This window comes from Lepidochelys kempii, chromosome 4, assembly GCF_965140265.1.
Source record: "Lepidochelys kempii isolate rLepKem1 chromosome 4, rLepKem1.hap2, whole genome shotgun sequence".
NCBI lineage: Eukaryota > Metazoa > Chordata > Testudines > Cheloniidae > Lepidochelys > Lepidochelys kempii.
The window spans coordinates 61,743,959-61,762,278 of record NC_133259.1 but is presented as its reverse complement, the minus strand read 5'-3'; the positions used below and the strand labels follow the sequence as shown (position 1 = coordinate 61,762,278).

The following is an 18,320-nucleotide window of genomic DNA, read 5'->3' as shown; positions in this document are numbered from 1 at the left end:
CCAGTTATGGTCTTAGTGATGCAGGACGTCAGATTAGAGGATCACAATTTTAAAAGCCTTCTGGCTTTAACATCTATGAATACCATGGTATCCGAGCACTTCTCCCCCACAAGCCTAGAGAGACACTTGTCTTTTTCCTACTCCTAAGTCCTTGATTTTCCTCTCATGAGAAGCACCTATGCCTACTTACACAGATAGCTGGATGAAATTATTCAAAAGCGTGCAATGTTGCCTCCTGCTACTCTGGGTCCAATTACTGCTTTGTCTAAGCCTTCCCTGATCATGGACTATGGAGCTCAAGCATCCAGTCTTAATCAGCAGGTGAGATGATTTAATGATGTTTGTTCAGAGAACTAAGTTACAATTCCATTCGCTGCTGAGATAGGCATTTATTTTTCAGCTGCTATAGTCAATCATTTATGCACAATCTAGAGACAATTCAATCTTGAAGCAGACACAAAGGTTTACAAGGCATCTACTCAGTGCTGTTAAAAAGAAATAGTATCTGAACTTTGCTATTAAAACAGTGTCTCATGTCTATGACCTTTTGTCTAAATGTATTATACGATAAAGAATATAATAATATTTTTATCCCTTGATACACTTCTTATTGAACAAGAACAACATATCAAGTATTAAAATAAGCAGTGCAGAGGATGTTACAGTTTTTAACACAACTCTTTACTCAGCATCCCTTTTTCAACATACCTAAATTTAATACAAAAAAATGTGTTCTCCCTTGAGGCTTTTTTCCCTTTCCCCACAATGCCCCTTATTGTAGGTCTGTTCTAAGCAAGGACATGAAACAATGAACAAAGCATGAATTTACCATAGCCTTGCAAACATGTGAAACATGTAGCTAGCAGAAAAGAGATAATAGGATAGTAAGCAAGGTGTGATACCTTGCAGCTGTGGTCTAGCACATGGAGCAGTGCGTGAACAGCTCATGATCTAGATGGGGAGGGGCTACAAAAATCAGTAGACCAACCATAAAGTATGTGAACAGTAAAACCAACAGTATTAAGTATAAGCATATATAAGATGACACACGATTATGTACACTGGATGTGGTGTATACCCTGTACCCACCCTACACTTGAGCCTGATCAACTCAAGTATGGTTTTACTGTATGCCAATAAAGAAACCTCAGTGAGTTCAGAGTCAAGCTGAGTTTTTGGGTGACCGATTGGATAAGGTCTCAGAGGCTACTGAATGTTTAAGGTCTCAGAAGCAAACCCAACATACTCCTGAGTCTCTGGCCTCAGAGCCTACTCCAACAATTATGAGGGCTTGCAAGGAATTGAGCTTCCTCCTACCTCACCAAAAAGTCTAAATAGTGTATATAATAACATATAGCACTTTTCACAGATTGATCTCAAAGCACTTTACAAAGGGAAGTATGTGCCGTTATTTGCACTTTCTAGATGAGGAAACAGAGGCACAGAAAGATGAAACATCAATAGCATAGCCAGAAAAAGAACAAAGGCCAACCTTAATTTACTGTAAACAATTTTGAACATATTCTTTTGGATCATCATTGCATGGATGCATAAAATCTCCTTTCTGAAACACAAATTCCCATAGAAGCAGAACACTATATCACAGTTTACAAACAGCATTTTAAAAATATAAACTATTGATAAGATGCCAACAACAGCATTTCAGCCTATTATTCCAGCAGTGAAAATAGACCAGATGAAAAAATATACAATAGAGGATGAAAATGAGATGTAGAAATAAAAAAACAAAGTCTCCAGCAGCGCTGAAAATGGATTTGAAAGGACTGATGTGAATGTTAAAGTGTAAACATGTTTGATATGTAAATAAAAACTGATTGCTCATTCTGAAAGGATTATTAGATTAATATTTTGGTACGGATATACAGTTACAGGAAATATCAAACTGGTGTGAAAAGGAGATTTAAAAAGAAAAAACAACACTAACATTCCTCGGTGAATTTAAAGCTGTTCCTACCTATTTTTGGTTTTGGTTGTGGGTTGTTGTTGTTGTTTGTTTTTTAACGTGACTATGTGGCAAACTCAAAATTTAAAAAGGTCACAGTATCACCTTTTTTATTCTATAGACAAAAAATTGTAAGAGCTGAGAAACAAAGGACTAGTTTTTAATTTCTTCTGTCAGCATCCTGTATTACTATTTTTAGTATAATAAATTATATGACCGGTTGCCACTGTGGACAGAAGAATATATATTAGACTAACTTATTCTTGCCTATTGTTTCACCACTGCACTCATACCATAAGCAAATAAATATTTACTCTTCTCCACAGCCTGTTCGTCCACCCAGGAAAGAAAAAAGAAAAAGAACTCTCATAAACTAATATAAAATGTTATGTAAAAGCCATTAAGTTTCTTTGATTTACAGCAAATGTATTCCAGATCCCCAATCAACATTCCTTTTTAATTAAAATTAGTAATCAAAGCACCATTAAGTATGGTTAAAAATATCATTCATGATTCTGGGTTATTAGTCAACCAAGATGAAGTTATTGAGATGATCTTCAAAACAGTTTCTTATAATCATTTTGCTGGAAGAAATCCAACAATACTTCACTAAAAGATCATTGAAAACAGCATCTTATAGGAAGAAGGAGAAAACAGCATTTTTCACAGCAGCATAGACTAACAGCCCAGTATCTTGTAGTTGAAAATGGTCAGTGTCAGATGAATGAAAAGAGCTGTTAAAACCTCATTAAGCTCCTTAACTGTGCTATTTTTAAACATACCCTTATGGGAAAGTCCTTCACAGATTAATGGAGATAAATCCTAGGGATAAGCTTGTACAGAAATTAAATAACATTCTATAGAAATGACTCTACAGCCATATAGAATTTCATATTGAAAGGTATCCTTTCTACAGAATTTTGAGCTCAACCTCCAGAATATAACAGAGAATGACAGCCTTACAATAAGATTATTTATCTTGTTTTTTTTAAAACTGCAGAAATGTTCTCATTTTCTATTATGGCATGTAGGAGGAATAAGGGTATGGTCTTGCAATGTGCTAATCACTCAGCACGGCAATAAAGTCAGTAGGAGCTGAAGGTGCCGAAGGAAGAGTTCAGCATCTTACAGGCTCAGGATAAATGAAGGAGCACACTAATACCCCAGCAGTACCATTTTTCAAAAAAATAATATGTGCAGTACATCCCCAAAACATAATAATATGTGATAAACCAGCACCACCATTCTATGGAAAAACACCCACCGAAAATATATAAAAATCCAGCATCTACTTCCCCCTTCAATACTGTCATATACCCCCAGGAGAAACAAGCATTCACTCAGCTCCACCTTCTGACCTTCCTCATCGTCTTTGTCTCATAAGCTCCGAGGACCTTTCTTCCTCTGCTGTTTCAGCCTCGTGTCTCATTCCAATACTGTACGCATCTTTCTCTTCTGCCACATTGCCCGACTCTTCCTTTTTTCCCGCATCTTAGAACTTTCAGGCCCATTTTTACTCCTCTTTGCCCCCTCAGGTTTCTTTCTGCTTCACTTTCCCTCCTTTATAATCTGGGGGCCCTTATTCTATTTGAGCTCGTGAACCTATCCTGCTCCCCATGCCACATTTAGATTTTTTTCCCCCTGCTTTGGACTGGTGGAGGGCCTCTGCATTGCTTGGCCAGATGTATGAGTGACCCTCTTCAGGGGTGTGGAGTGCCAGGAGCAGGAGACTTAAAATGCTCAGATTAGTTATATGCAGTCTGGGCTGGCTGCTGCCTAATGCAGCCCCTCCTCAGGCCACAAAAATGTGAAGAGGAAGCTCCACTGGGGTGGACAGGAAATGGGAACAGTAGTTCTGCTGCTGCTTTTTCTGTGTGCCTGTAACCTGCCGACTGCAGATCCTACTGGTGCCACTTGACTGAGAGTAGGTCAGAGAACAAAAGAAGCTGAGCAACAAGCAGGGGCATGTCAAGATTCAGTTATATAGTAAAGATTTTGGCCCGCTGTCCTACAAATGCTTCCTTCCACAGAAGTGGAGTCTTTGGATCTGGATTTTGGCACCCATGGCATCCATTGGCACCCATGTATCATGTCACCAGATCTGTGGCTCTATGGATCCTGCATTAATCCACCCCTGCTTGCACTGATCAGTAGTTCAACTTTTTCAAAAAATCTGAAGCATTTTGGATTAATGATCATTTAAAGGACCAAAGGAGCCTTAAACTGTTAATATGGTGCATTCAGATTTATATTTGCAATTTTTTATGCATGCATTTTTTCCACCCCTAATTTTTTGCAAACTTACATTTGTAGGTCCAAAGAGTATTTGTCTAGTCAAATCAGGTAGTAAATCAGCCAACTATCAGATCTGCATCCCAATATTTTGTGCACACAAATCTGACTGGGTAAGCAAAATAATAGGCATGAAAAAATTGCATGCACAAAAAATTGCAAATGCAAAACTGCAGGCACAGTTTTAAAGGCCACTTTTGAAAACATGGCCCCAATTCCATCTCAGTGTTCTGGTTACATAAAGTCATAAATCCTAAAATTCATTAACTCAGCCTTTATAAATTACTGTAGTCTCTGTGGAATTACTTGATTGTCAACCTAATCAATCATGCTTTTCCCATTAACACTGTTGCAGGTACAGAAGAATAGCATTTATATAACCCTTATTAATAAGTTTGACATTACTGAACAATTTTACAATGTGGTGTAAACATAGGAAACATATCTACTAATGGCAGTCGTCTAACTGATAAATTGTACATTTGTTTCCACTTAATGGATTACATCTAAGATGCATGTTCTGAAATTCCATTTTAAACAAGAGTTCTCACTGTTCTTTTCCTCATTATTTATGCGTTTATTCAGTCCTTTCTTTAGTTGCAGAAATAAATGAATTATTCTATCTGATATGTAATCTACTGTATATTATGCCTATGTACATTAGGTAAAGTACCAATGCTGAAGTCAAATGGTCAGCCTTGCATTACAAACCTCATTTTTCCTGAATTAACAGTTTGGGATGGGGTGAAGTGTTGTCAACTCTCACAATGTTATCATGAATCTCACAGAACTGTTGAGTATTTTTCTTAAAGCTGCTCCTGGTATCAGGTGATTATGTCAAAATATGTTGTTGTTTTTTTAAAGTGTCCAGCTTTCATGGCTGTGAAGAAAAGCTCGAAAATATGAACCCCTGAAGTCTCAAAAAACAGAAGGCAAATAAAAAGAACCCAACACTTATTATTTTGTTAAAATATCATGATTTTGGGGGGGACCAATCTTATGATTTTTCAATGGTGCTGACAATAATGGGGGGTAAGAAACTTGAAGTGGTCAGCCATAAAAGATCTCAGTCAGTGAGCAAATTTTGAATAATTTTTTATAAGTGTCAACAACATTGTACTAATGATTGTTTAGTTAGTTATATAAGGTAGGTCTAGATTTGCTTAATAGTGTGTACATGGATCTAGTGTATGTGATCATTTAGTGATTGACCACAGTGACTACAGAGCCTACTACTTTCTCAGAACTAAAGGATTTTGCCTTGACCTCAGGCTTTCCTTTTGGTATTGACAGTACTATGTTCAATTCCAGCTGATATACTTGCTTCCTGAGTGGGTACATACGGCCATGGTTTGTTATAGAATGAGAGCTGAACTACAGTGGGCCTGCAATGCTTGACATGAGCTTGTCTAATGGGGAATTTGTACTATGTTGGCCTTGTTCGTGTAATCATAACTTCTTCTAGTTCCAGTGACCATCCAATCTATTACTATCACATACCTAATGGTGTTCAAGTTATAGGGACTTGAGCTTTTGCTGTAGCAGGTCCCAGATTTGGTTGCAGCTGATGTCAGTGGTGTCTTTATGTGCATGATGTGGCCATGATTTATTACATGTGCATGCATCATTTGCCCGTATAGTTCTTCAGGGAATGGTCTTTATTTTTGTGTTCTATATAGTTGTAGGTGCTTCACAGTAATAATGTATCTGATAGTGCTTTGAGCTTGTTATTATTTTATTATTTTGCATTTTCAAAATTAAATGTGACTTTTGCTTTGGCTGCATGACAAGGAAAATAACCACAATTCCAGTTCAGTGGGGGCCTAAAGAGAGGAGTCCAAGATCCATAGATCTGCTGGCTGTTTTAGAAATGTATATGGAAAATGAGAACCACCACAATTACAATTAATAGGATAAAATATTATAAGGTATATACCTTATAAAGTATCAATCCTGAAAGATGCTGAGTCCCAAACCAGTAAAGCATGGACTTCAGTATATTAAAAAGTATATATTAAAAATAATTAGCAAAAACATCATTTAGCCTCAGTTACAACAGACATATCTAATTATGGTGTAATTGACAAAACAAGCTTTCCCAATCTATATAATTTATGCTGCAAGACTCTGCAATCCCCAATTATTTAAAAATTATATATTAAAATTGTATTACAAAGAAAGTGATTCACTAGTGATATTGTTGTGGGTAACTTCAATAAATTTTATTTTTCTTAAAAAGCAAGTTCCCCTTAAATTCATCTTTGTGCACTGCATTCCATTTTATCATGTAAACTGGCCCTTTGCATTTCCATCTGGATGTTAGTAAGAAGAACACAAGGCAACAGTAGCACCAGTGCCACCAACCAGAGGGCATCTGCAGTGACTAGGCTGGGGGCATGTAACCTCCTTTAATTTACATATCCATAATAGAAAACTCCTATTAGCTCATGTCCATTTGATACAGAATCTGTGATGTTATCTTTGGAATTACACTTGAATAATGTGACTAAATATTACTAATACTTACCACCTTCAGACAAAACTGTGCCATATAGGCACAGCCCATGGTAGGGAAGGCATTCTGCTCTGCCCCTATCTCCCTTGTGCAGGGAACGGAGTATAGTATGTCTCTGTCCTCCTATGCACTGACAGGCAGGGCTGTCTGGCTGTGTGTGTATGAAAAGGGTAAAATGCTATACCAAAAGAATGTACTAGTGGGTATGTAGAATATTGCCCCTAGAAAGCAGGATATCTCCCGAAGCTCCCAAGTGTACGCAGTATAATGTACCTCACAATAGCGTTTGAATTACTTCTTGCATTTGTAAATTGGTTTAATAATTTTAGCATACATTTTATATAGCTGTTGTTGTTTGAACATTAAGTATTATTCATTGGACCATTCCTGCCCTCCTTGCTGAGACAACATAAAAACCCAAAGAATGCAAGTTCAGATCCAATGGTTGTTATATCATTATATTAAAACTAAACGTATTCCTTAAGATACAGTTCAGTTTTTGTTCTAATCAATAAACACAGAAGCATCAGTAGCAGATGACTTTGTTTCCCACTCATCCCTTTCAAACAATAGCAGAGGTGAAAGCTGCAGATGGAAAAATTCCTCTGGAAGATTTAGAAGAATTACACATCAGAGCTTCATAGATTTTAAGGCTACAACGGAATATTATGATAATCTAATGTGACCTCCCGCAAAACACAGGCTATAGAAGTTCGTGTAGTAACTTCTGCATCAAGGTCATAACTTTTGATTCAATTAGAGTATATATTTTAGAAAGATAGCCAATCTAATTTAAAAACTTCTAGTGATGAAGAATACACCAAATCCCTAGATGAGTTTATTCAGTGGTTAAAGTCCTTACTGTTAAAAATTTGAAAACTAGAAATTTATTTCCAGTTTGAATTTGTCTTGCTTCAACTTTCACCCATTAGAACTTATCATGCATTTTTTATAAAAATGTATACATATTAAATGAATTAGCCTACTGTACTTGATTCACACTGTCACAATTTCTGCACAGCATAGTTAGGAATTCAACAAATTTCCAACAGCCATAATACTTAAACAGTCAAGCTCCTTATATAGGCAAAGGAAGTATTAACAAAGGATGGACTAGAGTATATTGCCACATTCTACATTGCTGTTTATTTTGGGAGATACTTCAGTATGACTCTTCATAGATGCATAGAATGAAATCCAAAACCCCATTAACTTCAGTGAGACCAGGGTTTCACCCATAGATTTTTAAGGCCAACATTTTGTGGTTAGACTAGAGGTTGTCTTTCAGAAAGACATCCAATCTTGATTTAAATACTAAAGTCTTGTGCATTTAGCATATCCCTTGATAATCTGTTCCAATGATTAATTATTCTCACTGTTAAAAATTTGCATCTTATTTCCAGTTTGACATTGCTGACTTCACCTTCCGCATCTGGATCTTATTATAACTGTATCTCCTAAAGAGCCCAATAATATCACATTTCTTCACCCTGTGTAGGTACCACTATACTTATAGATAAGGTTGGTAAGTTTTGATTTCTAATATAATTTTGATGGATAATATTGATGTTTATTTTTAAGCATTTTTTTATTTTTATCGATTTAAATTTTCATGGGCAAAATTATGAGTTTTAAAGTTTTTTTTTTAATTTATCAGTTTACAGTTGTGGGAAATTATGGGTGAATTTAATGATAGTAAATGATAGTAAACATTGAAATTCTAAAAGTAAAAGCTTTGTAACTGCTAAAACACAAAAAGAGAGACAAGGTGGGAGAGATAATATCTTTTATTGGACCAACTTCTATTGGTGAGAGGGATGCCGAAGCTGGTCCAGTAAAAGATATTACCTCACCCTCTAATATCCTGGGACCAACACGGCTATAACAACACTGCATAAAACACAAGTTGTCAACATCACACATCAAACTATACAAAATAAACATCCTTAAACTCTAATAAGTTCTCAAGCAGCATTTTTCTTACTTTATTTCTAAATTTCAATGATTAATGGGGGAAACATTTTTTCATCAGTTTGCATGTGTATGGTGAAATAGACCTTTACTGACATTTACCAATAAAAGTCTAATCCTTCCTTATAAACCACGATGATCAAATGGCCTCTCAACCTACTTCCTGATAAGCAAAATAGCTTGAGCTCCTTTTGTCTTTTATTGTAAAATATACTTTTCAGACCACAATCATTTTCACTGTGATAATCTGAGGAGTAAGGTAGAGCAAGGGGGAGGGGAGGAGGAGGGAATAGGGCCCTAAGGAAAGCAGCAGCCTTCAAAGAACTCAGAAGAGAACAACTTATAGGTTGTATTCATCATTCACAGCCAAACCATACCTTCAATCTGTGCACTAGTGCAAATTGCACATGTGAACTGAGGCAGGATCCAGTCCTAACCTTGTTCTATCAGGGAAATAGGATAAGGGATTCTTGTGCACATAACTTTTTTAACCAATCATATGCACAAAGGTAACTGCAATAAAATAATGTCATTGACTGAGTCCGAAAAAACGTCACAATTAAGTAACCAGCTATATTCATTTTTACTTTACATTATATTATGGTTGTTGCACATTTTTTGTTTGTTTTCTGCACTTCATAGTCCCGATGAGAATTTTTATCATCAGACGAGAACTGTTATCTATTTCCTTATGGTTAGTATAAAGCAGTAAAGATAACATGCTACTTATGTAAACACATTTTAGTTCCAAAACATATTTCCCCTGCAACTTCTGATTATTTGATTTAATTGTGCTGAATCTATAAATAAATACTAAAATCATTAAGTATTAACAGAGCAGTGTTCATCTTCAATATGCCTTACTAACATTAATTGATCCTTACAACACCCCTATCAAGTATGAAAGTATTATTATCCTGATTTTCCCAAGAGGGGAAACTAAGACAGAAATTAAATGACTAGTTCGATGAGTCACTCAGGACTGAAATCAGACCACACCTCTCTTTTAGTATAGTACAGTTTATTGTGAATATTTTAATTTTAAAACAGGCTTTGTTTGACTTAAATATCTCTCTCAAAATACAAAGCTTTTCAACGCATTTATAAGCCACTTATTTTTCAGGATATTGCAGGAGGAAGATGATGCTGTGGACTGTGGACGTGTGTGCTCATGAGTGTGTTTGTGAGTGCATATATGTTTTCATCTAGAAGATTTAAGGAAGAGATTTTAAAATAAAGAAAAAAAAAACCTCAAAAATGTCATTGCCTATATGGTCATATCATAAACAACTGCACAACATGCTGCCAGGCACAACTTTACAGTGCTACAAAAAAATTAAAGTTATCTTGAACATTTGTGACAGTACAGGATCTCTGTTCAAACAGCCCTCAGGGAGAAAATGTTAAAAGTAGCTTGGAGGAACATAAAACGTTGTTGGCATGGCTGATTTCATATGCCTTGCTCTATCTTTTGTCTTTTTCCCCAAACCCACCCCATCTTCTATCTAAGTTAAAATAAATAAAAAATATACCTTGACTGTACTGGTGTGTGCTCCTGGATATTCTTTTTCTTCCAATGTTGACCAGCGCTGTACAAATTTTGATACCAGGGGGTCATCATAGTCCACTATCTGAAAGCCTGAGACATTAGCTCCTCCAAACTGGATTTTTGATAAATCTCCATCAGTAAATCCCTGGGCACAGAAAACATGTGTCCGTTATTTCACCACATCTATCAGATTAGTAGGTACAAGTAAAGAGAGTTACCATGCAATTTTTATTGCACAAATGTAACTCAACATTTCCCTTTCTCAGGGATCTGGGCGCAGACCAGAGCTCTGATGGCCAGCAGTGGCTGGGAACACTGAAGATACAGAAAGTGTCTTGTTACTCTCCTTTACCAATTAAAAGCTGAACTCAGCAAGTCCTTTTTAATTGTGAGAATTTACTCATGTAAGCAATCCCATTTGTTTCAATGGGACTACTCGTGTGAGTAAGTGCTCACTATCATGAAAAACAGCCACACAATCTATCCCTAACCAGTGACAGTGAGTCAGTCACTGTCTCACTCAAGGGAAGATTGCTATGATCTGCCTTCTCAGAGAGTATGTGGAAAGACCCTTATAAGCCTCCCTGTAATAAAATACTATTTTTTCTGGAATGAATATTCTTATTCCGTCACGCAAATAAAGTTGTTCTAGCCTAGAGAATGAAGGAAAGAAGAATTCATTTTAAGACAAATTGTTCGGGCCAGATTCTACCCACAGATACATGGGAACAGGGCTCCCACTAAAAATTTGTGGAAGCCAAATACATGAACCTGAGGGCCTAGTTATGTCCCTGCTTCACGTATATGCAATAAAGAGAAAATGAATTACAGTGAAGTGTCACTAGCCCACATTAAATGAGGGGAAATATGTTAATTTTGATAAACTAGCTGTCAAATAAGCAGGTGATTTTTCAATTACATCTCATTTTTTCTTTATGCTGTATGAAGAAAAGACCAGTGTAGACAGCAGGGAGGAGCAGACCTGTGAAATAGCCTTGAAGCCAAAGACTTTCTATGGCAGAAAAGGGGAAGCCAATGAAAAGGTGGTCAGAATGACAGGCAAGAAATACAGGATGATTTTAGCAGCTGCTCTGTGAACAGACTGGGCTGTGGAGGATACTGTGCATGTCAGAAAGAGCAGAGAGGAGGTTACAGTAATTAAGATGACGACAGTCTGGATAGATTTTCTCTGTAGTCTGAGTTTCTGATTTTCTCAGGGCACTGTTATAGTGAAGAGTTAAGGTAGTTTGGGTTCATATGCTGTGAATGTCGATACTTTCAAAGTATTTTTATTTCTTGTAAGTTTAACGTTAACTCTGAATTTCCTGAGTTTTTCGTGATTTTTTATTTTCTTAATTTTGCTCTCACTACAATATTCGTGGTAGGATTTTTAGTGCTATGTACCCTCACCTTCAAGATTTTCTCTCGGAAATTCCATTTTTTAAAATGGTCCTAACATCAAACTGGTGAGAACAGACAGCTGGAGAGGCAGAAGAGATGGGGGTATCCCTGCCTCCTTGAAGCGGATATGAGGGACACAACTAGGGACATTCAAAGGTCACCCGAGTGTGTCTCTAACCAAGTCAGTAATATCAGTTCCTTATCCTCCAGGAGTGGTCAGTAATATCCACCCTCATTCCCATCCCTTCACCCTTACTTGGCTCTTCACCTAAATAGTGCTCTCAGAGGATGAAGACTGTGGGAAGGAGAGGGAGATAAAGAGCCCTTTAGAGCAAGTCTACGTGGAGCATTAGTCTGGAGGAAATTCTAAAGTGTACTGGCTCGTGAACCTAGCTGGCATGTACTAAAAGTCCTGTAGTGCATGTTAATGTAGTCCCATTTCAAACAGCACTGCGGTAAAGTGCACTAGGGAATTTTTAGTGTACACCAGTAGGGCCTATCATGGACCAATTAATGCACCCAATACGCTTCAGAAATCATACTACAAAAGAATGATTCGCAACACCATGTAGACACACGCTCCCACTCCCACTGAGGTCAATTGGGCTCTACATCAGGACTGAAGGATTTGGTCCCAGCTAATGAACTGCTGATCCACGATGGGTGTATCTTTATCTTTCAGCTGTACAACTAAAATAAAGATGTTCTGTTTTAATAATCTGTTACCGCTAAACCAACACGGATAATTATGCTAATTAATGTCAATGGAAACCTTAATCTGAGACACTTAACTTGAAGTGTACCCAAAATGTTTTCACAATGAATACACAAAGAAACAGCCATGACCAAAAGCTGTCACAATTGCTACAGTAATGCACGTTAGCTGCTGCGCTCACAGTGGATGCCACATTGCTTGCTAATATGAGCATTTACATAGGAATCATGCAGTCTTTCTGAATCTGATCTTAACCGCAGGTAGTTTTGATATCAACATGCAATACATAATTCACTGTATTAACTATATATCATCGGGAATCCTTCCAAGTCAAAGATGATTGTCTTTCATGAAATGACCATTTCAAATTACCTATGGGTCCACTCATGGCTGATAAGATGTACTTACCTTATATTTGTGTAGAACATTATATAAAGATCTGTAATATTTGCATTTGAATTCTTACTGTACAATTTTGTAGTATGCAAATGTATTATTAAAAAGGAACCTCCAGAATGTTTCTGAGACAGTTTGGTTCAGTAAATTACAATCCCACAGGTTCTCTGCTGCAAAGTGAGAGCAAATGTCTGAAATATCAATCAGTGTATTGAAATGGACCAGTCACATTTTTTAATCAAAAATATTTGCTGTCCTTCGAAACTAAAAATTGATTTGAAATTAAGCAAAGTTTTGTAGTTCTTCAAATTTCATAGGCATGACATATTTCTATGTTGTTTGATAAACCTGCAGTACATGGGGGTTGGGTCTTTTATTCTCAAGAAAGATTAATTCCATATATGTTTCCACTATTCTGCTTTTAAACAGACATTCAGAATCTGATTCTGAGTTAAGCCAACACCCCTTTATATCACACTGGCAGCAGAAAGGGGCCTCAAAGTCGGTAGAAATGGCCCCTACAGAATATATCCTGCACATGCGAGTTGGGGAGGCTTCTTGATGTCTGATAGAGGGTAGACTGGGAGCAGGCAGTGGCATGTCTGGAGCTGTTCTGTTTTCCCCGAGCCCTTAGAGGGCCAGGGGAAACAGAATGTAAGTTAGAGCAGCCCTAAGCCAAGTCAACCACCTACAAAGCGCCACAATACAGAAAACAAAGCGGTTTATAGCTACTTTGCCTCCATGCTCTGTCCCTGCCCCAAGCACAGGAACTGAGTAACTGAGAATCAAGCCTTCAGAATCTGGCCTTTGGGCTAATTTCTCTGATGGTGTAAATCATCATAGCTCCATTGAGTTCAATGGCTCTTCATCTTCAGAAAAGGAAAACAGCAGTTCAGATCATTAACCTTGAAACAATGTAAAGAGTTTGCTAAATCTCTCTTAGATAGGCTATTAACTAGAGGGTCAGACTGTGATTGACCCCTATGAAAGTGTGCTGTAGGGAGAGAGGACTGTACTCAATTTTTCCTCTTTCTGTGGCCTGTCAGGGTGCAGCCCCTCTCACTCAGATGGCTTCCTCAGTGAGCCCCAGAGCCGAGAAGAGTAGGGAGGCCTCCCTTCTACATCAGCCCACCGATCAAGCTAATCACACAAACAGAAGAAGTCTACACCAGCCTAAAGATGGTGTAGTCTGGGCACTGCCCTTGTCCTTAAACAATGTGCCATTTGGGGGGCCACTCACTGCTCATAGCATGGTGCAGCTCTACACTGCCACTTCTTAAGCCAGTGGATAATGTCACAATTTGGCCTTGTGGATCCATTTTCTGTCTCGATTTAGGTCTTGGTTGTTCAGCCCGTACTCACGCTGCTGATCGCCAACACGAGTATTGTCACTGAAGTTAGTGGGATTATTTGCCTGATCAAGTGCTTACCAATGTGAATATGAACTGCAAAATTGGGCCCTGACACTAGAAGCCCTTAAAACGAAATAATGTAGCATGATCTTGGAATATAAGGTTATTTATTGGCTTTTTGCAATAGTTTAGTGACACAGTTTTACTGATCTTTGCAAAATCTAGACCAAGAGTTTTCAAAAGAGATGGCATATAAGATATAAAAACAACAAGGAGTCCTGTGGCACCTTAAAGACTAACAGATTTATTTGGGCATAAACTTTTGTGAGTAAAAAACCACTTCTTCAGATGCAACTGTTTTTTTTACCCACGAAAGCTTATGCCCAAATAAATCTGTTAGTCTTTAAGGTGCCACCAGACTCCTTGTTGTTTTTATGGATACAGACTAACACGGCTACCAACTCATATAAGATAAAGTTCACCCAACATTAATTGGGTGAGCTCAAGTTCAACTTAATATTTATTATATATACTTATTCTCAGCCCACTCCTGACCACACTAATAGCCAAAAGCAAGCCCAGTCAACATTGTGACTGGAATAAATATCAGATATCAGTATTGAGGTGCATTTGGAATAGTTTAGTTGGATGGTGGCATATTACTTTACTTTTTGTCTTTTCGTTTTAACAACACATATAATATCCAAGGTAAGAAAGATTTGCTATGGCTCTCCTATTACATTCCATTAACTTCAGTGAGAACTGCACGCATGGACTAATTACATGGACTAAATGTAAAGCCTAGGAATTTTGAAAAAAGAAGAAGGACACAAAAAACTGGTTCCACAATCAATGGCACAAATAATTTGTAATGGTAATGTTTTTTCCCTAATTAAATGATGTGGTCTACATGGAGGGCAATGAGTATTCTAATTCCCACATATGCTCGGACTGCTCTCATGTGTATAGTTTAAAAGATTTATCCTGCAAAATGCTGAACATCTTTCTGGAGGTGATGAGCACCCTCAACTCACATTGAGGGGAACATGATAGGAAGCATTCAATACCTGAATGCACCAGTCCCAAAGACATTTTTGTAAGAAATAAAATAGCAAAAGTTTAGCAAGGAGGAACAAATTTAATATCCCCCCCCACCAAAAAAATATCCACTACAAGCTCATAAAACATATTACTGTCCTGCTATGTTACTATAAACACTAAAAAGCATAATGCAGGCACATGGTAATAATGAAATCACTTACCAGATTTGCAATGATGTAATGGTATCCTTTCACATGTTTACCAATCGTAATAACCTGTAAAAGAACATAAAACTTATTTTCATTGAAAATGAACAGTTACTACATGGGTTTACCCTAAAAAACTAACCAATACCCCAAGATTAGTTCTATTCACTAATCTTTATTTATTTATATTGTGCTTGTTCAAAATATGTGCTTTTATTTTACCCAGAACACCATGGGCCAGATCCTCAGCTGGGGCAAATCAGCACATATCCCTTGAAGTCAACAGAGTTATGCTGATCTACACCAGCTGAAGATTTGTCCCCAAGACACTGAAAGATGCGTATTGAATTCCAAGGACTAGATTGTACCTTTAGGCATACTCCAACTATAGTCCCAGCAGGCACTGTGCCTCAGAAACACCTTCTGTAGCACAATTCCCTCCCTGCTTCCCCCTTACTCTGGAAGAGCAGTAATTTACTGCTGGCAGTACCTGCAGCGAATTATGACACCCTCTGTGCTGGCTCAGCTGTCCTGGACACTAAATGGTGGAGGCAAGGGGAAATGGAGCCAAGGCTTTGCCCATCCCTGCCATGCTGCCCACTCCCTACCTATCGGCTCTCGGGAAATGGGAAGGGAGGCACAAGTGGTCATGCCTGCCTCCAAGATCTAGGTAGTCGATCGACACTGGCACCCATCAAAGCTGCACCTTTTTTCTATAAAGTCAGGCTTTTGTTTGACAGAAACTTTAGCTTCATTCAATTCATGTAAGATTTATTTCTTTTACATCTTAGCAGGTATATTATTATAAAAGATTTAGGGCTCATTATCACTATTTATATTTGCTCACAGAGTGTTCTTAGGAGGTGAAAATTAATGTACCAGTCAGCTTGTAATTAGTTTTTCCTGTTATGGGGGTTTCTGTGAAGTATTGGATAACAAACTAAAATTTGGAAAATGATCACACTCAAAATTATACATGAAAGTTATTATGGACCCCAAAATACTACTTAAGCAAAAAAAAACTGCCCCTCCCCAAAGCAGTCATGTCTACTCCAAAATGGCAACAAAATATCAAAAATATAGAACACAGAATGGATTTAGATGGATAATAGTTTTGTTTGCTTGATTTTGAGACAATTTTAAAGATATTAATTATTTTTCAGTGAAGCTAGGGATGAATGAATACATGATGAAATTTGGTCAGAAAAGTTGCAATTATTGATATATCTGTGGCATTTATAGCTTTTTATATGATCTCTTCTGTACTGTAGCTGTCATACCATATGTATTACTTAATAGCTTGATTCTTCAAACACTTCCTGAGCGTAGGGCTTGTTAAGTGAGCAGTCTCATCATCACTCTGCACTACTGACTTCAATAGGACTATTCATGGGCTTCAAATTATGTACATGCTTAGGTACTTTCCTGAATCAAGATCTATACTTGGTATTTAAATTGGTATGACAGAAATAAGCACTACAGTTGGCAGGAGTGTTTGTAGAATTAGGGTCTGAAAGTGACACTGCCAACTTAAAAATCAAAACACTGTCTGAATATTTTTCTACCTACTTTGTAAATACCTCTGAAAAAGATTAGAAAATAAAAATCTCTTTTCTGGTTTGTTTGCCCTGTGCATTTGACAGTACCTTGTGTATACTTAGTTTCACTGATTCCCCTATACAATTGTTTGTCAATCAGTTTGCCCTGTTGTGTGGGTCTTTCACATAGTAACAGGAGAGAAAAAAAACATTTTTAAAATGCAACTGCAAACCTGCCAAAATTAGCAGAGACAGTCATAGATTTTTGGTGGGAGCACAGACCAGTCTGAAGTTGTATGGGGAGAAGCAGCCCTAATTATATTAAGGCTGCCTTAAACTCCCTCACTGCTGATTGTCTGCTGCTAGTTCAGCCATCTCCACAGCTCTGTAGTCAGTGTGACCTTTGGTAACATAGGGTACAGATTAATAATGTGAGAAGTAGCCTAGTCTAGTGGATCAAGCATGGGACTGATAGCAAGAACTGTCAACTCCTGCTCTTGCACTAGTCAAATCACTTAATATTTTATCATTCTTTCTGTCTTTCTAAAATTGGGATAAGAATACTTAACTAGTAATTTATATATATATATATGCTAAAATTCACCAGAATGTACACTAAACCCTTCAGTGACTGGGAGTCTAATAAATTCCAGACTCCCTGCCAATTTAGAGAATTGTCCCTTGAAAATCATTTGAAAATGCTGGCAATTCTCCATAAGCTGCTAGGCTCCACATCGCCTACATCAGGAGTCTGTTAAACTTATCCGAATGTCTGCCCTGAGCATAGTGCTGGGATTATGGTGGACAGGAGTTGGTAACTTTTCTAATATTCATTCAAAAATCCTGAGTCAGGCCCCAAAAAAATCATGAGATTGACTTAAAAATCATGAGATTTTAAAAATCACTTTTATTTGCTCTGAGGTTTTGAGTTTTAAGGGGTAACATTTTCAAGATTTTCTCCTCAAACACGAGGGGTAATAATTTATTTTTTTTAAAGCAAAAATTCTCACAATCAGTTGATAGTAAGGACTGTGGCTTTAAGAAAAAAAACACAACACACCAAATATCATGAGATTCACAACAAAATCACATGAACTGCCAATATTGCTTTTCCAGGGTTTGGAAGTCCATTCAAAATGCTAACCAGCTTTGAGTTTAGGGAGGACATTCCAGATGCATTGGGATTAGGCATTACATGGACACTTGGGACAGTCTCTTTTCTGGGAGGTGACAGTGGCATCAAAGACTCCACCCAGTCCAATAATTGTACTGAGAGGAAGGCACTCTGGGTCTGCACTATTCAGTACACCTCCCAGTCCTGAGGTCCTAATGCAAGTGCTGATCTAAAATAATTTACAATCAATCTAGAGTATTGAGGGAG

General features: G+C 37.4%; 1 protein-coding gene across 8 annotated transcripts in view; it reads right to left on the bottom strand.

Annotated features, from left to right (window-relative positions):
* GRIA2 (glutamate ionotropic receptor AMPA type subunit 2) overlaps positions 1–18,320 on the bottom strand; it is a 115,728-nt gene that overhangs the window by 44,697 nt on the left and 52,711 nt on the right. For all 8 annotated transcript variants that reach the window (XM_073341454.1, XM_073341445.1, XM_073341446.1 and 5 more), the window contains exons 5-6: positions 15,417–15,470; positions 10,274–10,435 (exon numbers count right to left, since the gene is read on the bottom strand). In XM_073341454.1, the coding sequence (XP_073197555.1) occupies positions 10,274–10,435; positions 15,417–15,470 (216 nt within the window). The remainder of the gene's footprint in view (positions 1–10,273; positions 10,436–15,416; positions 15,471–18,320) is intronic.